This window comes from Fusarium subglutinans (genome assembly GCF_013396075.1).
Source record: "Fusarium subglutinans strain NRRL 66333 chromosome Unknown NRRL66333_c0000023, whole genome shotgun sequence".
Taxonomy (NCBI): domain Eukaryota; kingdom Fungi; phylum Ascomycota; class Sordariomycetes; order Hypocreales; family Nectriaceae; genus Fusarium; species Fusarium subglutinans.
Window position 1 is genome coordinate 391,058 of NW_023502086.1, and position 21,497 is coordinate 412,554.

The 21,497-nt window shown below is 48.8% G+C and overlaps 5 protein-coding genes across 5 annotated transcripts; 2 read left to right on the top strand and 3 right to left on the bottom strand.

Annotated features, from left to right (window-relative positions):
• Nucleotides 1-593: 593 nt before the first annotated feature.
• Nucleotides 594-2,954, bottom strand: FSUBG_2646 (uncharacterized protein; the record flags this gene model as incomplete). The annotated part of the gene is made up of 2 exons (XM_036680441.1): nt 594-1,949; nt 1,998-2,954. 2 exons carry the CDS (start codon nt 2,952-2,954, stop codon nt 594-596), a joined length of 2,313 nt encoding a protein of 770 aa, XP_036541915.1.
• A 3,420-nt stretch (nt 2,955-6,374) lies between these two features.
• Nucleotides 6,375-7,244, top strand: FSUBG_2647 (uncharacterized protein; the record flags this gene model as incomplete). Its single annotated transcript, XM_036680442.1, has 1 exon — nt 6,375-7,244. One exon carries the CDS (start codon nt 6,375-6,377, stop codon nt 7,242-7,244), a length of 870 nt encoding a protein of 289 aa, XP_036541916.1.
• Nucleotides 7,245-7,616: 372 nt separating this feature from the next.
• Nucleotides 7,617-9,648, bottom strand: FSUBG_2648 (glycerol transporter; the record flags this gene model as incomplete). Its single annotated transcript, XM_036680443.1, has 4 exons — nt 7,617-7,723; nt 7,779-8,640; nt 8,702-9,342; nt 9,393-9,648. 4 exons carry the CDS (start codon nt 9,646-9,648, stop codon nt 7,617-7,619), a joined length of 1,866 nt encoding a protein of 621 aa, XP_036541917.1.
• Nucleotides 9,649-11,990: 2,342 nt separating this feature from the next.
• FSUBG_2649 (transcription factor) lies at nt 11,991-14,000 on the bottom strand (the record flags this gene model as incomplete). Its single annotated transcript, XM_036680444.1, has 6 exons — nt 11,991-12,473; nt 12,522-12,968; nt 13,018-13,307; nt 13,354-13,694; nt 13,744-13,883; nt 13,986-14,000. 6 exons carry the CDS (start codon nt 13,998-14,000, stop codon nt 11,991-11,993), a joined length of 1,716 nt encoding a protein of 571 aa, XP_036541918.1.
• A 638-nt stretch (nt 14,001-14,638) lies between these two features.
• On the top strand, nt 14,639-19,304 carry FSUBG_2650 (ATPase; the record flags this gene model as incomplete). Its single annotated transcript, XM_036680446.1, has 6 exons — nt 14,639-15,706; nt 15,754-17,283; nt 17,332-18,270; nt 18,320-18,553; nt 18,610-18,839; nt 18,890-19,304. The coding sequence occupies 6 exons, from the start codon at nt 14,639-14,641 to the stop codon at nt 19,302-19,304; spliced, it is 4,416 nt and encodes a 1,471-aa protein (XP_036541919.1).
• Nucleotides 19,305-21,497: the final 2,193 nt, after the last annotated feature.

Here is a 21,497-nt window from a genome sequence, read left to right on the forward strand (position 1 = left end):
GACTTCGCCACAGCAGAGTACATACATCGGCTGTCTTCACAACGGAACTACGCATGGTCACAGCAAGTATTTCATTTCCAAGCATTCATTCTCAGAGGCTGATCTGTGGTCATTGATACGTAAATTTGTAATATACTGATGATGCCATCATCGTGACATTTCAGGCTTTAACTCTCTTCAAGATCCTTCAGCAACATCCAACTTCGTCCCTTCCATCAAATGGCCTTCGCCTAATCAGTCCTAAAAACATGAAGATGCAAGATAGATTAAGCAGCTTCCGAACCGTAGTGCCCAAACCAGAAACGCCTTCATCGCTGGCCGAAGAATCTGGCATGCCTTGCAAGTATAAAGAAATATTTCGTAGGAATGTAATGCCATCAATGATATTTCCAAAAGATGTGCAGATGTTGTGATGCTGAGAGCATCCAAGTGACAAAGTAAATGAGTGAGGAACGCTTATGCGCAAAATCAGGCGAGCGTCGCCGCCGGGTATCAATTCGCAAATGAAGTTTTGCGTGAAATAGGAGACACTTTTGATCGAGTATTCGACCGCGCCAAAAGTTCAAATATCCAGAATTCCTCATCTGCCCACACTACCGAATTCTCTTTCCATCCAAAAACTTGGGACTATGTCCCTCGTAATACTGATTATTGTATTGGCTCTGATACTGCATGGCCTTGCGTGCTTCGTAATCTGCCTTTTCGTCCTCATCAAGACTGAATGCCTTCTTAAGCCATCCAAATGCACTCTTCTTCTTCTTCTTAACTCGCTTTCCTCCGGCCTGGGTAGTAGCTCGTGAAGCAACAGTGGCGGCGTCATCGTAGGTCGCTGTTGTAACGCTGCTGAGAGTACTCATGCCGCCCATTCGGGAAGGCTGGTTACGTTGATGACCTTGGAAGTATCCCGAGGGGCGATATTGGACATCTGCCGGGCCGGCAGTATGAGGTCTCTGCTGTAGAGGAGAATGAGGCGATGCACGGACAGGGATCGTATTATGGTAGAACTGGTGATGCTCAGAGTGAGGTGAAGGCATCACAGGGACATGGGGTTGAGTTGATGAGAAGTCTGCATGTGAGATGGCCCTGGGAAGTCGATGAGGTTGCTGTACTTCAAGATCAGAGCCAAGGGTGTAATCGGGCGCATGAGATCTGGCCGTACGGGGTGCTGTGTTAGAGGGAGACGGGCGGCTGGGTGGCGGCTCGGCGTAGGTACGTGGAGGGATGTGAATCGACTCAGGTGGATTCTTCTTCAATGAGACTCGTTGCCGCAATGAGGTCCGCTTCTGCAGCCCCATTGCATCCTGAACAGTCTGGGTGAGCGTTCGTCTGTGTGTCTGTTCCTCAACTTCTTCGGGAGCAGGGATATGTATAGTAGAGGGTGTCATAGTTCGTCTTTGGCTCTTTTCTTCGAAACGAGGCGTCTCAGGACCTGGAGCCACAGGAGCTGCGGCGGATTTTGGGGTGTAGACCTTGGGTTGAAGGATATACAAAGGTCCGTCGTCGAAACCGCTATTTGCATCACTGTTATCAGGTTCCTCCCTCTCTGGCTGTTTTGCATCACCTGCAACAGACGCCCTGGGAGTACTCGCGCCAGATGAAGGGGATGTAGTACTAAGGTTGGGCCCAGAAGATGAGGGCGACACGCTTGCGCTGATATTAGGTCTAGGTGAAGAAGTCGAGGCACTCAGGTTCGGGGAAGGTTTGAAGCTCGCGCGTTGGTATGTCGTAGGTGGTAGTAGGGGCGTGCCTCCAGGAAGAGGAAAATCACTGAGAGTATTCACTTCGGGATCGTCTTGCGTCATGTGGGATGCACGATGACCCTCACCACTACGAATGCTGGCCACGGGCGTGAGTGATTTCGTGTTGGATCTTGTCGATGGAGATGCGACTTGAGCAGGCTCTTCAGACTTTGGCTCGTCAACCGGGATAGTGAACGGAGGGATGGTTGCCTTTCATAATGTTAGCACAGAAAAGAAGCAAGGATGAAATCAACCTACCCAGGTCTTGCGGCTAACCTCGCCAGCCGTCTTCTCCATTTCAGCCACGATAGTCATGAGTTTTATAACCAATCCGTTCAGATCCTGTGCCTGATTGTTCAAGTCGTCAAAAGTGTTAAGCCAGCCATCAGCGTTGCCCTTCATGGCCCGATAAATACTGTCCAAATCAGGCTCGGACTCTGGCCATTTAATATTTTTGTGCTCATTGAGCCATTCCATAAAGGCTTCGCTAGACCGAAGTCCAGCATCGATATCGTCGTCCCATTGTTTCATGGCAGCATTCGTTCGAGCCAGGATATGGTCGATCCTCTCATTCCCGGCAAGAATCTTTGCTCTGAAAGCCCGATCTTCAAGCATGTTTTCGAAGGCTCGTCTGTTGGCCATGGGAAGCTGAAGAAGAGCGATGCGCTCTGTGAGATCCTTGTGAGCCTGCGCAAAGTCTTCAAGCATCACCTCGAGAAACTCGTCAACCTCATCAATGTGACCTTGAAGGATGGTTACAACTTGACCATTATCAGCAGCCAAACTATTGAGCAAGAGGTATACACCAAATGTAATTTGTGAGATGAGTTTGTACATCTCATGCTGTTGCTGTCCAGGTCGATAACGCCATAATGTATCGAATGGTTCGTCCTCAGCAGCCTGTTCTAATAATCTTCCCCGACGACCTTGTGCATCGAGTTCTCTCAATTTAGGTTTACCGGGTCCTTCGGCCTCGGATGTGACTTCGTCTAGAGATTCGGCGAAGGCATCCTGTAGAGACGGGATAGGATGTGTCGGAATGGATTCGTTCGGCGCTCTATATGATCTATAACTGTCGGACGAAAATCGGCGGTCGACCTCTGATCCTCCAATGTCATGTTCTGAAGCGCCGTTTCCATCGTCGGATGTTGGCACAAGGACGATCCGTAGCTCACCCCCGTCATACGTCAACGGTTGAAGCTGGCTGGCGGCCATGGTGGTGGTGGTGCCACTGCCCGAAATAGACACTTGTGACGAAGGCCTAATGGCCGAGGTCATCATGGAGGCGGCGGATATGTGTGAGTGGTTACAGGAGAGAAACGGCAAGCCTCCTAAAGGGGATTTTTTGGGAAGCACAAAGGCGCGTAGCCAAGGAGAAGGCGTTGGAAACGTCGGTACAACTCGAATCGAGAATGAGGCTGGGCGGATATGCGCGTAACACGATGTGGTACCGCGTGAGATATCGAGGAACGAGTGGAAGTAGTTGGAGACAAAGGAGGGGGCTGAATCTATCGCATCGTGGAAGCGCCGCCTAGAGCCAGAATTCAGGCGACAGAGACAGCCATGGCACCAAGAAAAATATGAGTCACGGTATTGAAGTCGAGTCGTATGGTGTAACAATGTCGATACAACGGCTGTTAGTCGAGTGAGATGGTCAAGGTTGGACGTTGAACGTTGGATCGCAATGCTAAGTAGGTAGTAGAGATCTGCGGGAGAGAGTGGGAGCTGGAAAGAGGTCGCAGCTCTATCTGTAGCGCAGGCCTTCAAAGGGGAGAGATCATCAGCTGATCAGATCAGGGACTGGGGACCTAAAGCTACAAAAGACCGCCCAGAGCCAAGCGTAATTGTTGCTGTTGACTGTGGAGGGGGGTTTGGGTTGACAATCCGGGGTAGGCGTACAGTACTGTAGAGTCCACAAAAAGAAGCGCTGAAGGGGTCCGCTACAGCGAGGATAGACGTTGTTGGAAGGTAATTGATTAATTATCTGCCCGATGTCGAGATGAGGGAGAAAGTATGTAAAGACGGGACCATGTCATGAATCGGTCGATGCGATAGTTATGCCCTCCTCATCAGTGGTTCACTCACTGAAGCTACCTTCCCACCTTAGGTACCGTAGGTTACCATTCTATCTGGGCTTCGCCTCCTTCTCCGTCATTAGCCTGTGACCAGTAACAAATCCTGCCCGTCTTGTCTTCCATGTCTCGCTCGTCCTGTGCTCTTCCCGTGTCTCTGGGCCTCCCCTGACTCTGAACCACGCCAGCAGCGGCCACCCATCAACAACGGGGCCGGGTACTCTTGGCGAACAGCGCAACCACTAGCAGCCGCTAAAGCCCAGGTACCATCGCGCCGCCCCCTGCCAGTTCCTGGCCAGGCCTTGACGCCCCTGCAAAAAAGGCCCCGGGATTGGCCCACTGCAACAGTAGGGGCTCTACTGGACTGGGCTGCAGTTGGGCTCTGAGTGGATTGACTGGATATTTTTGATATGAGATTCTGCAGTTGGAAGATTCGCCGATGGGAAATATTAATTGCACTGAATCTATTAATCGTCGATGACCCAATCACTTGAGGCAAAGAGGTTGAACACGGCGAACACGTTGTCCTCCGTGGCTAGTTCAAGCCCAAAGTGGGCGGCTGAAAGTTCTTGATGGAATCCGCGGAATAGACTCAGCGTGTACCTGGCTAACGCTCGTAGTGCTTAACACTGTTGCCACATGATAATCAAGTGAGCAGCCATGACGAGAAATGAGTTCCCTTACTCATGTATTATTAAAGGCGCAAGAGGGAGATATCAGGGAAATATACGGAGTTGTTGGCAGCAAGGCTCTGTTTTCAATTTGCAGCCCTACAGGACAAACGTTCGGTGCATTGGGCAAACCTGATCAACACGGAAATCGTAGCAAGCCCAAATCAGTGCCGATCAATAGTTCTAGACCTCGAAACCTTGCTACCACGCCTTTTTGGCTTGCAGAAGCTGGCGTGGCCCTTCAACGGGCGGCTTATAATAGCCACGCTGCGACATACATGCCTACAGAGCAGAACAATGACAGGCCAATCAATCGGACAACGTCAAGACAATGAGACCCATTTGCATACCTCGATAATCAATATATTCGTAGCTTGCCGCGCTTCGCCCTATCGATAATGTCGCCATCCCGCCAAGCCGATCAAAAGGCTAATTTTCTGGTCTATCGATGTAAAGCGCCTGACAATTGCAGAGATTGAAATTGCCTCGTTAAAGTCACGATATTAACGGAGGCTGCAACACGATTTACCTGTCCTGGCCGATTCTAGTTCAGGGGCACGCATCTGAGGCCCCATGTTGCGTGTTACGCTGGTCGGGCCCCTCAGCCAATAACTCGACTCTAGACGGGGGGAACTGGTAAAAGTTGATTGATTTGGTGGATACAGCGCCTCAAAGGTCTTGCGATTCGATCTTTGATATCGCCATTGGGTGTCTCATCGGGGGCAGAATTGCAGCTATCGAGGGTACAGTCGACCTAAGGAATGCTGAAGGATCATAGGTCTCAGCCAAAAGAGACACAACCCTACCAAGGCTGCACTGCACTGCACTGCACAGGCAAGGGTCCTGCAGAATGCACGGCTCATCAACTGGACCAGCATCCGGGAAGAAGCAATTCCATTCAGCTGGAGACCTTCGGGAATTGCTGCCCACTCAATATCAAACTCAAAAAACTCAATCGCTGACCGACATTCCTGTCGAATTTCTCCCTCCTACGGTAATAACTCCAAGGAGAATTTCTTAGGTTATGCATGCTTGTTCAGGGGCATGACCCTCATGGCCTCGTATCAGATATACAAGACCAATTACTATTAACCTCGACTAGGGACTCCAAATCATGGATTTCCTGTTATCGGCAGTTTAATAGAGTTCAGTGGCAAGCGCCAATGGCTTTGTCCGTTGTCAGGCTGTTGATCTGACGGGAGCTTCCGTTTGGAGTACTCCGTATCTGTAGACGACTTCATCTCATCTCTGATAAATGTTATACGAGATTACAGGCTGAATTGAGTGAAGCTCTGTGACAGCTGGATGTACGCTTCCGTGACTGAATCATTGAGTATGCTTGGAGTCTTGAAACCGCTGAAAACATGTGATATCTGTCCCCAACTCAAGACCAAAACGCCACAAGAGACATACTTTACGACAAATCACCAGAACACAAAGTGTACCTATTTTAGGCACATCCTCTTAATCTTTGCTAATCCTTTCATAAAATCGCTTGTGCTTTATAAAGTCTGGAGTGTCTTAGCCTGACTAGAGCTGCACCATCTGACATGGCTTCCATCAGCAGACGAACATGGCGCAAGATACGATATAGCCTCCGAATATCTCGGAGAGTGACTACACGGAGTAATAACAAAGTTAAGATTTAAGATTGGCGATATCTGCAAGATTCTGAAGTGTAATTTTATATTGAATTTCACCAGTGAAGCTTTTCATGGCGATAACTGCCCGATCAGGCTAAACCTCCTTGTCACCATGAGCCACGTTCCTTGGGCTGGGAAAAATATCATCACCTCAGCTACAGCTGAACGTATGCAGGGTCCTACACCCAACACAACACATTCGTCATTCGTTTCTCCCTGCGCCGAAATAATAATATTAATAATTCCAAAATGGCCATCAGGAACCCCTTCAGGCTCGGCCACGACCTCTGGGATCCTTCCAATCGCTTCGAAACGTCCTGGCTCTTGAGCCCGTGGCTCCTCTTCGCTTTCCGTGCTCTCATCAGCATATACGCTTTCTTTACGCGATTCTTCGTCATCGGTTGGGAATGCACGCATGGAGATCTCGGCGGCTGTAGGGAGGTCGGCAGGTCTTTCAGCTACTTCACTATACTGACGTACTGGGGCATCGCTTTCTACTTTGCTGTGGCGGCGGTTCATACCGCCACGTACGCTCTTCGAGGCCGGTCGTTGCTCGATGGTCTTCCGCGACCGCTCCAGGCGCTCCAGGCGCTGTTCTACTCGACCATCGTCACGTACCCGTTCCTCGTGACGATCGTATATTGGGCGGTTCTGTATACTGGGCCTTGGTTCCCTAAGGAGTTCGACGCGTGGAGCAACGTCAGCCAGCATGGCTTGAACAGCCTGTTTGCGCTTTTCGAAATCGTCATTCCCCGAACGAACCCCCCTCAATGGGTGCATATCGCCTGGCTAATCTTCATTCTTGCGCTGTACCTTGCGCTTGCGTACCTCACCCACGCGACGCAGGGGTTCTACGTTTACAAATTTCTGGATTACAAAAAAATGGGCGGACGAGGCATTGTTGCAGGATACATCCTCGGCATAGCGGTCGGAATTGTCATCATTTTTTGCATTGTCTGGGGCGTTATTTGGGTTCGACGATGGTTGACGGAGACTAAGCTTGGTATGGATGGCAAGTTTGCACAGCAGCCTGCCGACACCAACGACATTGAGCTGGCTTCTTCTGGTAACAAGTACGCCATTGGAAACCACCCCGAGGCACAGGACAGAGTGTATTGAGCTTGTCTATCATAATTGTTGGGAGTATGGAGTGTTGGAGAGCCATGTAAGGCGTAAGGCGTAAAGTGTGCGCATTTCTTAATCAAACAGAGCGACCTTCAAGGATACCCTTAACCAGAACATCCAATATCACAAAGGAGTGTTAATTAGTAATAGTTAATGACAATAATGAACCTCGCAAGACACACGACACACGAAGCAAATTGTGCATGAGTAGGTTCGATCCAAGTAGTATTTCGAGCCTCATGTCTTCCTGCTCATAGCCATCCAAAGGGTTCACTATCTTTGAGCCTTGTGCTAGTAATAGTACCACAGTATACGTACAACGCCCATACATCCATCACGCCTTTACTTCTAAAAAAATTCCTCCGTCTAGCACTTTACCAAAATTCCACGTCGCTTCTCTGACTCACGAATCTCAAACATGACCTGAATGCCAACGAACAAACAAGAGCACGCTGTAACAAGGAAAATAAGCCCTGTTTATGTTTGTGTTAGTGATGTGCTTCCACAGAGTCGCGATGTGCCACATACCTGACCAGTCGTGCAAAATGCTCTGGATGATGCTCTGCAAACCGTCCAGCCCAACAGCAAAGCCAACCAAGTTGGCCGAAATCATCATGAGCGCGTTACCCACGCTGCCTAAACCACAGAGCATGCGGTATGCTGTTGGTCGGTCCTCCCACTTGCTCTTGGGGAACATTGCCGCCGCAGTCCACTCAGGAATCATGAACAGAACAACCAGCCAGCCCCAGATCAGCAGGCGGAGCTGAATGTCGTGCCAAAGTGCCACGAACGTGAATACAAGCAGGAATGTCACAGTGGACCGCACAGCGGACCGCCAGTTACGGAACGATGAGCCGCCCAAGGGAACATAGATGTACCTGATCAACCAGCGGTTATACGAACGGTGCCATGCTCTCCAGAAGAGCTGTGTGCTGTAGTTGTTGCTCACACAACGAACCATGTTTTCAGGCGGATCAATCCCATCAACCAATGACCAAAGTCGGAACATACGCCAAGGAATCAGAAGCTTCAACCAGATGATATGGAGATTCATGAAGGACAACATTGACAATTGTGCTGCTGTGTACGAACTCCAATCAGGCTTTCCTTTGCTGATCGCACCAACCCAGTCAAAGTGCAGAATGACCTCCATTGAAAGCAAGACCAAGAGGAAACGGATACCATATCGGATTGTTCGGCTTGTTTCGATGCTAGCAGCTCGGTACTTCGATTGTGATATGTAGTCATTGAATGTGAGGATAGGCCCTGTCAGGTAGAGCGGTGCATAGATGGCATATGCCACGTAGTTGCGGAAGGTAAAGTCTCGGGGCTCTGCAGAGATGCTGACACGGTCTCTTTCGGAGAGGTTTGCTGGGTCCAATTGCTTCTTCTATAAGCATCAGAGCATGATCAGAATTAATTCCCAACTCCTAAGCAACGTGACGACTTACCTCGAGCGCATTAGAGTTGCCACGATCAATACTCCAGTAGTAGTCTAAGTTGAAGCTGATCAGACGTAGAATGGTGATGTTGAAGAGAACCTCCCAGCGTGCTAGGATTCCTTGGAACGTGCTATCCATGCGAGCTCCCAAGTTCATCAAATCCGAGTTGAGTAGTCTCATCTTGTTCTTATACAAGCCCATTTGTGGGGGTGAAATGAAGCTAAATAGAACTCGGAACCGCCATCCTTCGGTCAATTCGTTGGCGAACAGGATGGCAATGTTGAAGATCCAAGTAGCGGCCGGAACATATCGTCGAGGAAGCTTGGTCGCAAGCTGGAAATTGGTCCAGAGGATGAAGAAGATCTTGAACGCAGAAAGTCCGTGTAGAGCGAATAAGAATATGAATGCGAATAAGAAGTCGAATGATGCTCGCTGGTCTAATCGGTTGCGTCCTCCCTGGCTTCGCTCAGGCAATGGTTTGTACTTGTTCCAAAGCTTCCTCAGCAGCGGGTGGAAAAGAAGAAGAGAGCCCATGTAAGGCATGTTCTCGCGGAAAACACCATATTGCGCATCGGAAACGTCGATCTGTCGTCCAGGAATCCAGCCCGGGGATAGCCATCGCTTAAATTTGGGGTATCGAGGATCAGTTTCTGGTCTTTGTGAGTTTGGAGTCGCACAAAAAGTAGCGGAAGGCATATACCTCGAGAGACATCGTATGTGATCCAGAACATGTACGGAATGGCCACAGCGAAGACGGCATAGTAGAGAAAGAACTCAGGCGTCTTCCATTTCGACGGTTGCGCTCTGCTCCGCTCCTTCGCTGCAGAGTCCTTCTTTATGCTCGGATCTAATCGCGCTTCGATAACATTCTGGTAGGGGGTAGAAGAGGCAGTAGTGAATCGTGTGTCGAGAGTATCATGGTCGTAGAGACTGCTCAAGAAAGCTAGAGGACCCATGATGGCGATGGTCCTGGGTCAATGCGACGGACTGCTTAGCACATGGCGGAGCACGTAGAAGAAGAGTAATTGCAGCAAAGAAACAAGATTTTAATTGATGCGAGAAAGCGAGCGTGAGAAGAGATAAAAGCAAGTCGCACGTGTAGAGAAATTGATGCAGTCGTGGCCTTCGTGGGGTGCGTAAGATGCAATGGAGCTAGTGGTGTTGAGAAAAAGGGACCTCCCACCGATCCGAGGCACGGTTTAAGGTGGGCTGCTCTCCACTCGGTGGCTGCAGGGGGCTAGAGCTCCCAGGGGGAAGCCCCTGAAAGCCGAAATAGGGAGACTGTCACTCGTCCGCTTGGCCTTTGAGCGGGGACTTGGTCTAACATTAGAACTCAGTTTAATATGAAACTATATGTAGACAACGTTTGAAGATGAAATCGTTTGATCACTACGTACTTTCATCTTTGTTCACGAGCATTATCGCGACAGTGCTTGGATGAGAATTATTGGAGATCATGACCAGGTTTAGGGTAAGCAGTTCGAAAAAAAGGCAACCATCCAGGAGAGAACTGAATGTTGCATGCCACGATAACACAATACAAGCTCATATGTCTAACTACTTATACGCATGTCGCCACAACAGCAGTGCTACCAGTTCTAGTGTAAGGAAAGATGTTATTTTTGGTCTTGATCTTTCCGTTCTGCGTGGAATGTCATTTCACTTCACTATCAAACATCCAGTTACTGCAGGGCTTTGCACTTTATCAGGAAGAACCAACGAACAAACATCTACACATACACAATGTACCTATCACGGCTTCACCGATGTATCACTAAGCTTGATGGATGTTGAGTTTCAATCATGGTGTCTGGCTATTACGACAACTTCACCTGGGAGTCCATCTGTCAGAGGATACGAATATCTGAACTATGACCAACTTGAAATAAAGAAGGCAATCAACTCAAAGATATGCAGTAAAACCATAGGATAATCACCTCAGGGCTTACAAGATTGTAAGGGAGGTTTCTCAAAGCTATTCAGCTCCGGCTGACGTAGTTGCTGATGCCTATGCAGAGCCTCCTGCTCACGATAAATGTAGAGTCTAGGACTATGATATTGAATTACACGACACGATCAATATGGTGGAGCAACACACAAACCGTCGCACTCGGAACTTTAGCATGATATGATGGGTCAGAATATCGAAGTGCAGTTTGAAAATGACTCTGGCAAACTTCCATTTCTATCATGTGCCAACTGGCAAATCACAATATTTAGTAAGGATCAGCAACAAGATAAAGGAAGAGAGCATAAAACTGAGGCTCTGCTTGGGGCTACAAGTATGTGTTGATCTAGTTGCTAGACCAGCCTGCCGTTGTTATCATTTAATATAAATTAAAACTTATGTGAACAATCCCCTTTCAACCTAACTTCCAAGACAGTCAAACATCTCATCCCTATCTTCACTCGAGCAAACTAAATCACTCGTCTCTGCAACTAGAAACCACTTGGTGATTCGAAGCATCTGAAGATCATCTCGAGTTTCGTAAGGAAGAGTTCAGGACGAGACCCAACGTCTCTTTCACCAACGTGTCTAATCTTGGTAAGACCATCCTTTTCCTCATCTCTATCCATTGCCCCTTTTCTCTTCTCACCTTGAGACTACTAATCTCAACATCCCGGGGCTAAATGTTGGCTTGGTATGTCTCGTTGAGATGCCATAGGCTTTGACTACCAATCAATCCAGGGAACAGTCATTTCACGATGTTGAAACCACTCGCTTCATTGTCCAACTAATCATCTCAACTCATTAGAAAACCATACTCGCTTTAGCATTTCCAAAACCAACCATCTCATCAATCGTCAACCCCTCATCTAAAATGTGCAACTGGAGCATCTATCTCTGGAAGTGCAACTGCTGGACTCTAGCCATCAAAGAGCCCTGCCACTCTCGTCGCCAGCAGAAAACAGCCAACTGCAACCAGATCCAACAGGTCAAGAAAGAATGGGTTCACGTTCAGGACAAACCATGCGTGAACCACCGAGCGAACGCGAGTCTCTATGTCAATGGACCGACTGCCAAGTGGGAGGATATAGAATCAACTGCTTATCAGAGTGCGAAGAGTCTTGCTGAAAGGGGAGATTTTCCTGACTTTGTTGAATAAAGGAGTCGATTGACTACGTCTGATATATGGCCGGTTGATTATTGGGCTTTTGTGAAAGAAAGGTTGGCCATGTTTCTACCATGATGATATGGAATTAGTATTAATATCTTGATTATTATCATTAATTCAAAGACTTTTCATCCGCTCCTGGATATTGCCTACGGCACAATTTCGTCCTAGCAAGGAATAATTCATCCCCTCGGAGCCTGTTTCTCCAATTTCTTCCGTATCTCCTCATTGATGCTCTGCATAGCCTTTACCAATGGCATAACATCCCTATTCCCTCTACACAGTAAGGTAGATTGATCGCTTAGCCGTTCAAGTGCTTTGATATCTGCCATATAAGAGCGAGGATCTTCAGCGCGCAGTATCGTGTTAGCAAGATAAGCAAACGCGACGAAGCATCTATATGCACCGAACAATGCAGTCATTGTTACTCCGTAAGGGTATATCACCAATAACCGATTGAGAGCTGCGATAAGACGGCGAGCTGCGTCTTCCACTATGGGAGAGTCTGGGATGTCCAAATCTGTTGTTGGGGGTCTTGGAGAAGTTGAGTTGAGAAGAGCCATCTTGCGAAACATGTAGATGATGGAAGTGTAGCCTGTCAAGATGACATCGGCTACCACCCAGATATCTTGTTCGTTATCTTGGGCACCTTCCAGCCATTCAATCTGTTATGAATCAGTATAAGCGCTTGCCGCGGCCTTAGAGTGTCTTACCAGCTGCCACTCAGCGAAGATTTGTTGCATCTCGCAACAAAGGTCTTCCGTCTTAGCTACAATCTCAGGCTTGGTGGTGTTTTCTGGGTCATCGAGCATAGCAAAGAACCGAGCGATTACGAGACTAACTCTGGAACTGGCCAAGAACGCAATCGTCTGCATGCCTTGCGGTAGAGGATCTGAATTAGGGTCCAGCCATGGTAGATTGACTTTCCAGATGTCGTTGGTGATGACTGGAGGGGTATTGAGGATGAGTCGGTAGAAGAGATCAATCTGGATGACTTCCCAGAACCCTCTCCTCTCATTATCGCATTTGGCCTCGCTGAAAAACGTGTTGTTCTCATCCGAGTCCAGCTTGTGAAGGTTGAGAGTCTGGCAATATTCGCATGCATGTTTAAACATCTTCCAGGCAAGGTCGTAATCGAAGAACTCAGCAGCCACGCGACTCTAAACAATATGGTTAGATGACAGGAGATGAGTGGTGCTAGAGACGTACTGTAAACAGAGCGGCGATTAGATCTGTCATGGTTCCTGATGCCTCTCGCTCCCAGCTGGGTACTGCACGCAAACATCCCAGGTAGCTCGAGTTCATGTATCCGAGACTCGAGGTCGAAGTAACATTGCTCGCTTTCAGACTGCAGCCATGATACATTATGCTGTAGTATATGACAAGAATGACCGGATCAACGTGGATGTGTGGTAGATTGATGATGTCGGGAATCAAGTCGATGATTCGCCTGTCCAATAAGCCTAGGAACATACAAGCAGGCATATGCTGAAAGTAGTCTAACAATGTCAGTCAAAATCAATGGTTGCATCGGAGAAGACGCACTGGCAACCCAAGTCTTGGCCAAGTCTGTGGGTATGTCTATCGAACTCGTAATGGCTGTTGAGCCAAACGACCTCTTCCTTAGCTCCTGAACTTGGTCGACTGCATCCTTCAGAACAGTCATGGCATCCATCTCATGGTCAGAGTTATGAGGCGTCAGAGCACTGGACTCATGACCAGTAGTGCTAAAAGCCACCGGCGAGGAGGATACCTCAGAGCCATCGCCAGAGGGTGTTGGTATCGATTGGCCGTTGGTGGATGAAGACCCAGCTACAGTCTGTGCCTCAAGGCGTTGCAAGCGATCAAGGATCGTCGACAGAGCAGCATTGGAGCCCTCAGCCGAGCTGAAAGAGTCAGCGACCAATACCCAATGGTAGAAACAAGACTACTCACAGGGCTGGGTCGATCAACGGCCGCGCAGACCTCCTCTTGACCCGGACGGGATACACACATTCTAGATCATTTGGCTTACAGCGACCACACTGTGGCATAACACGATTGCATCGGACTTTACGCTCCTTGCATCTCTTGCACTGGAGTCATGTTAGATCCCGGCTCAGAGTCATAACTACTCAGCTCGGCAGTTGAGAAAGGGAGCTTACAGAAAGACGATTAAGTTGTTCTGATCCGCTTACCCCGGAGGATGACATGTCGAAGAGAAGAGCCTCAAGATCAATTGACAGCAAAGTCCGAGATGAAGCTGCTATGATGAGTCCCAGATCAGACGATGGCGGAGATTCGGTCTTATCTACCCCCGCGGCCGGGTAAAGAACAATACGAAGAAAACCAGTACGTAAAACCACACTATCAACAAGAACAATACAAAGCCACAGCGGTGCAGTAAACTCCAAATGGACTGTGTTTGCCCAGGTTCTTGGTGATGGACTGGACGTCAGCGAACGCCACTTACCACTTTGAGTATATTTACGAGAGAGTTTGGCATGCAAGAGTCCGAAAGTCCGTGCCGAGTCTGGGGTTCTCACCTGGAGCCTCGGACTTTCAAAGTCCGAATTGCTTCAATGATCCACAGACTGTGGAAATGCCCAGACGAGCCAACATGGGGCTTTATGGGGTTGTATAAGTTAATTTTCTTTGTCTTTGACTCATATTTCATCAAATAAATACTCAATTGTTTGCTGAAATGTTTCTCTTCCAAATATCTTCATGCTCTTCAAGCTTCAACAGTTCGTCAATCACAGGCCAATCCATCTTTGGTCCTGAATCTCCAAATTGAGCCTCATTATCATTATATACGCCGACTGGAAACAAGTTTTAAACAACTTTCACGATGGCCACCAGCCTGCAGCTCAGTTCTGGGGCTGGTATCTCCAACCCATTCTACCACAACGACATCGGCTCAACATGCTCAACACATGTCTACACAGAGAAGAATACTGAAGTTCCTATGAGCGAGGACGATGAGTATCAGCACAATGAAGAAGTTGTACAACTGGCTCGAGAACTCACCCGCCGATCAAGTGCTGCACCAGGAACTCTCTTCCCCCAAGCAAGTGGTCCATTGAACCCCAGCAGTCCAAGCTTCAATGCAAAAAAATGGGCAAAGGCCTTCTATGACCTACGGACAGATACGTCCGAAGGAAACCCGCCTAGAACAACTGGTGTGGCCTTTCAGAACTTGAACGTATTCGGCTTTGGATCAGATACAGACTTCCAGAAGAGTGTGGGCAACATCTTCCTTGAGGCGGGTACCATGGTCAAGAAGCTTCTGCATGATAAGCGAAGAAAAGTCGATATTTTGCAAAACTTGGAGGGTGTTGTCCAGAGCGGAGAGATGCTGGCTGTGCTTGGTCCTCCAGGTTCGGGCTGTTCGACATTTCTCAAGACTATCGCCGGCGACACACACGGATTCCACATTGACGACACCTCTGAGATCAACTATTCTGGCATTCGACCTGAAGAAATGCGCTCAGCGTTTCGCGGCGAGGCCATTTACACAGCCGAGGTTGACCATCATTTTGCGCATCTCACAGTAGGTGACACACTCTACTTCGCCGCGCGAGCTCGCTGTCCGAAGAATATCCCAGAAGGCATTTCTCGAAGAGAATACGCAGAACATCTACGAGATGTCACGATGGCCATGTTTGGTATTTCTCATACCAAGAATACTCGCGTGGGAGACGACTTTGTGAGGGGTGTTAGCGGAGGTGAGAGGAAACGAGTGACGATTGCAGAGGCAGCATTGAGCTATTCGCCGCTTCAATGTTGGGATAATAGCACGAGAGGTCTTGATAGTGCTAATGCGCTTGAGTTTTGTCGGACGTTGAGAACGCAGGCTGATGTTATGGGGTGTACTTCTGCTGTGGCCATTTACCAAGCGTCCCAGGACGCTTACGACGTGAGTCTCGAGTAAGTATCGCAGTGGAATTTAACTGACTGGTGTAGGTATTTGACAAAGTACTTGTATTGTACCAAGGAAGGCAAATCTTCTTTGGCAAGACGAAAGAAGCAAAAGCCTACTTCGAAGGTCTAGGCTTTGTCTGTCCTGAACAGCAAACTACAGCCGATTTCTTGACCTCCATGACTAGCCACCAGGAACGAATCATCCGCGAAGGATACGAAGGAAAAGCCCCTCGATCACCAGATGAGTTCGTGCAAGCTTGGAAAGACAGCGCCCATAGACGGCATCTTCTCACTGAGATGGACGAGTATATCGAGCGACATCCCTTCGGAGGCGAGCACTATGAGAAGTTTGTCGACTCAAGGAAGAGAGACCAGTCCAAGTCTCAGCGCATCAAATCCCCATTCACCTTATCGTACATGGAGCAGATGAGACTTACGTTGGGTCGAAGCTGGGTGATGCTCAAAGCTGATCCCAGCGTGACGGTGACTCTTTTGCTTTGCAATCTTGTCGAATCTCTTGTCATTGGAAGTATCTTCTACAACTTACCCGAAGACACAGGCGCATTTCTCAAGCGCGGCTTACTTATCTTCTTCATTCTTTTGATGAACGCTTACAACAACATCTTGGAGATCATGACACTCTACGCCAAACGAAATATCGTCGAGAAACACGCGCGCTATGCACTGTATCACCCCAGCGCCGAGGCCCTTTCTTCCATGGTTGTGGATCTCCCGTACAAGATCTTCAACACCATCATGATGAATACGACAATGTATTGGATGGGCAACCTTCGTCAAGACGCCGGGCACTTTTTCTTCTTCCTCTTGGTGTCCTTCGTGACGACGTTGAGTTTCTCAATGCTCTTCCGTCTCATTGCGTCTCTTACCAAGACCATCGCTGCGGCTTTGGCTCGAGCCTCGATTCTGTTACTCGTTATCGCTCTCTATACCGGTTATGCAATCCCACCTCAGTATATGCCCGTTTGGCTTGGATGGATCCGCTGGATCAACCCGACTTTCTACGGTCTCGAAAGTCTCTTCATTAACGAATTCGGCGGTAGGAACTATCCATGTTCCAACTTTGTACCCAGCGGACCTGGATATAGCGACATCTCACCATTTTCGCAAGCTTGTGCGATTCAAGGTTCTGTACCAGGAGAGAACTTTGTACGGGGATCTGCATACCTTGCTTCGGCGTACGGCTACGTCGACTCTCACAAGTGGCGCGACTTTGCTGTTGTTATCGCCTTCACGATTTTGTTCATGGGGCTGCACCTGATTGCTACAGAGACGATCGCTTCTGGGCGTTCCAAGGGTGAAGTTCTCGTATTTACTCGCAAGGAAATGAAGAAGCATGTCAGCAAGGCGTCCGATGATGAGGAGACGGGAAAAGCGAGCGGTACACAGCTCGCCAATGGTAATGGTAATGACGAGGTCACGGATGTTGAGGAGCAGACTTCCGTTTTCCACTGGAGGAATGTCTGCTATGATGTCAAGATCAAAGGAGAATCTCGAAGAATTTTGGATCATGTTGACGGTTGGGTGAAGCCGGGTACTCTGACTGCTCTGATGGTAAGTGGCGAGCCACATCAAAGTCAGTCAGTACTAACACAATAATAGGGTGCGTCCGGCGCTGGCAAGACCACACTACTAGACGTCCTCGCAAGCCGAGTCACAATGGGCGTCGTAACAGGCCAAATGCTTGTTGACGGAAAGCTACGAGACGAATCCTTCCAACGCAAAACCGGTTACGTTCAGCAGCAAGACCTCCACGTCCACACCCAAACAGTCCGCGAGGCCCTCAACTTCAGCGCTCTTCTTCGTCAACCAGCCCAATACACACGACAGGAGAAGCTAGATTATGTGGACACCGTGATCAGTCTTCTTGATATGCAGGAATACTCTGATGCTATCATCGGCGTGCCAGGCGAAGGGCTCAACGTGGAGCAACGAAAACGATTGACTATTGGTGTTGAGTTAGCTGCTAGGCCTCAATTGTTGCTATTCCTGGATGAACCGACTTCTGGACTTGATAGCCAAACTTCTTGGTCTATCTGCAACTTGATGCAGAAGCTTACCAACAACGGCCAGGCTATTCTCTGCACGATCCATCAACCTTCAGCTATGTTGTTTCAACGTTTCGACCGACTGCTGTTGTTGTCTCGTGGAAAGACCATTTACTTTGGTGATATTGGTAGGAACTCCAAGGTTTTGGTTGACTACTTCGTTCGCAATGGAGCGCCGAAGTGTCCGGTTGGTGTCAATCCCGCTGAGTATATGCTTGAGGTCATTGGAGCTGCTCCAGGAGCTCATACAGAGATCGACTGGCCTCAGGTTTGGAGTCAATCGCGCGAACATGGGAATGTTCAACAGGAGCTTGAGCGGTTGGCAGCTGAAGGAGATGCCCATGCTGGGTCAGGAACTCATGATGGAACCGAGTACAACGAATTTGCTGCTACGTCATACATGCAGTACACACAGGTCACCAAGCGACTGTTTCAGCAGTACTGGAGAAGCCCTGGATACATCTACTCCAAGGTCATATTGTCTGTAGGCGCAGTAAGTATTCCCTACCGCGTATACAGGACTGCACTGATCCTGGAAATAGTCTCTCTTCATCGGCCTGTCGTTCCTGAATGGTCAAAACACCGAACGTGGTCTCCAGAACCAAATGTTCGGCGTCCTAATCTTCCTCACGATCTTCACCCAAGTTGTCCAGCAGATGCTTCCCGACTACGTCGCCCAACGCACCATGTACGAAGCGCGTGAAAGGCCATCCAAGACCTACTCATGGAAAGCATTCATGGTTTCTACAATTCTGGTAGAAGCAGTCTGGAACTCGGTAAGACTCCACTGCGAAGCCTATAAGTAGGAGATTTGTAACTAACAGTAACATAGCTCATGGCTGTGCTCTCTTTTGTTTGCTGGTATTTCCCGACAGGATTGTACCGTAATGGCTATGCGACCGATACAACGGATGCACGAAATGCAACTGTTTTCCTGTTTGTGTGGATGTTTTTCATGTTTACCAGCACCTTTGCGCATATGATCATCGCGGGCTTCGAGACTGCTGAAGTTGCTGGCGGTCTCGTTACTCTGATCATGATCATGATGTTTTCGTTCTGCGGGTAAGTTAGTCAAGATGCATCACGAAGAAGCATTGCTGATTTTGCTATAGTATCCTCGCATCGCCAGAGGAACTCCCCGGCTTCTGGATCTTCATGTACCGCGCCTCGCCCTTCACATACGTTGTAGAAGGTCTAATGGGTACATCAATGGCCAACGCCAACGCAGGCTGCGAAAACAACGAACTCATCACCTTCACTGCGCCCAACGGTACAACATGCGGCGAATACATGAAGTCGTACCTGTCCGACGTGGGCGGCTATATCGTCAACACTGCTGCGACAGAGTGTCAGTACTGCACCATCTCAGATACCAACACATTTCTGGAGAGTAAGAGCATGAGCTATGGTAATCGGTGGAGGGATTTCGGACTCCTTTGGGTCTATTGCGTGTTTAACATTGCGGCGGCGTTTGGGATCTATTGGATTGTTCGTGTGCCCAAGAATAAAAAGGTGAAGAAGGATTAGATGGAGTGTGTATCATACTAAAACTGGTGTTGGGGATGCTAGATAGAGTGGTCTTTAAGTGTATAGATTTCGGGATCGAGATGCTGCTGAGTTGAGCTGCAGAACTCTCCTGGCCGTAACATTGAACATATCAATGAATAATTTGTACTTACATGTTTCCAAGTTCCAGACGCCTAGCACTTAGTAGAATGTCTTCAAGGCCAGATTATATGGTGTTTTCGATGCCACCTATTCTTTATCGCCTTTGCGATCGGCCAGAAAGCCCGTGGATTGACAAGACAGCAAGGCAAGTATTTTGAGTGCCCAGCAACGATGGAGGAATTCTCACCCGAGAATTCGAGAAATGAGGATATAGGAAGAAACTGAGCCCTCTTGGAGATATGGACCGAGCCTTGAGGGTAGCGAGGAGAGTTCCTTGGGGAGTCAGTAAAGGAGAGCATTGAGACACTCAGAATGACCAGTCTGATTCGAGCGATAGTACACAGGCAATTTCCCATAGAATTGGCAGGCAATCCCTATCGCGATCTACAGATCGCCAATACTTTCCCTCTCTTACCTCTAGCAGACGTGATCTTTGCCACGGATGTCTCACGCCAAGAGTCCAGAACACTCGACACATCGAAAGCAATCTCACAGAACCTATGACCCTATCTCTACGAATAAAGAACTGTCTCCCAATTCATATGATCGAATCTTATCCAGGTAACCACAAGTAGCTAGGCATATGCACTCGCCCAAAGAGCACTGGCTCCAGCCGCCACAAATCGTCGATCAGAGACCTGTCCAGAACGTGGCAACTCCGCCTATGGAACCCAAAAGGTGCTGCCTAGTCTCGATTTGTGACCGTGTGAGGCTCCAAGATAGCTCTAATAATGCATGGTGTCGGCTTGCTGTCATGATTGGAGCTGCTCTAATGCTCGGGACGGAGATGCGAGAGCAGAGGCTCTTCTCGACCACATTGAGAGCCTACCGTTTCGACGATCACGCTGATCATTACTTAGAGAATCAACAGTGATATATTTGTGGATATATCATCGAAGCTTGTTTATCGGCAATTGCGATATCGACTGTAGGGGCTGAGACTGCATGAGTGTCAAGTGTAGTTGATGGTTTACCGGTGCGTTGGTACCTTTGCCCAAGCGGTTCCATGTCTTTCAACTTGCATACATAGTTCCGTCACGCTACTCTTCCACGCTACTCTTCCGTACCTTCCGAGGAGAGGTCGAGCAAGTGGCTACAATTATGCATCGAGTCTTCAAAGCTCGACAGCCTCAAGCCTAGTGAATAGACACTGTCGCCCATCCCTTGAGGCCCAAATGATCACTTTGGCCCAGGTCTCCTGGATACATCTGGCTAAACTTGCTCGAAATGAGTGCCCAAACCACTTTGAAGACATGGTCGCCGTTGCCCCTGTATAGTTCAACTGTAGCTGCCAGTGTGGAGATGACTACTCCGCCTCCTTTGACATAGACGTCACTCTACTCCGTCGCGCAATAGGCAGTATCCACAAGCTATCGTGTAAGTCATTAAGCGATATCAACAAGCTCATCTCGGTGGATCAAGACCCAGTTCTGCTTCCGCGCCAGACTCCGCCGGAATCCGGGGAAGGTCAAGTCGTAAGACGTGTCAAACATTGGGGATCAAGACCCTGCTTGTAAGCGGAGCGTTGTCCACGTTGCCCTTCCTGCAGCGACTGTTTCGTTCATGCCATGGCAGTATTAGACGGAAACCCACATAAACTAACGAGATGCCTTGAGAACAGCCTGGTCCAAGAGCGAGCTGAATACTCTAGAGACGTAAGTGCTGACTCTGTTCATGCCCCCCTGCGATGTGTCAACTAGACGCGGGGGAGCACTGCGGATAGCTATCAAGCTTCACAAGCCCACCAAATTAAGCACGCAGATAGATACATCATTCTTTACCAGTGTTGGTAATATCGCCGCTGTGAATAGTTGGAGTGTCAATGCCGAGCATGGAGGTATCTCGGGATGAGAGCATGGCGTCACATCATATCAGCGCGCGCTTGTGGCTGACAGTAATTCCCCTGAAGATAAGCCTGGGGTTGTTTAAGGCCATGTCACGGATGGGACAGCACTGCGAGAGCTAGGGATGGGGATATCGTCGTAGGTTAACGCGGAGTCGATGCCGTTAGCCCGCCGGTGGGGGAATACACGATGACCTCGCTAGTTCTTT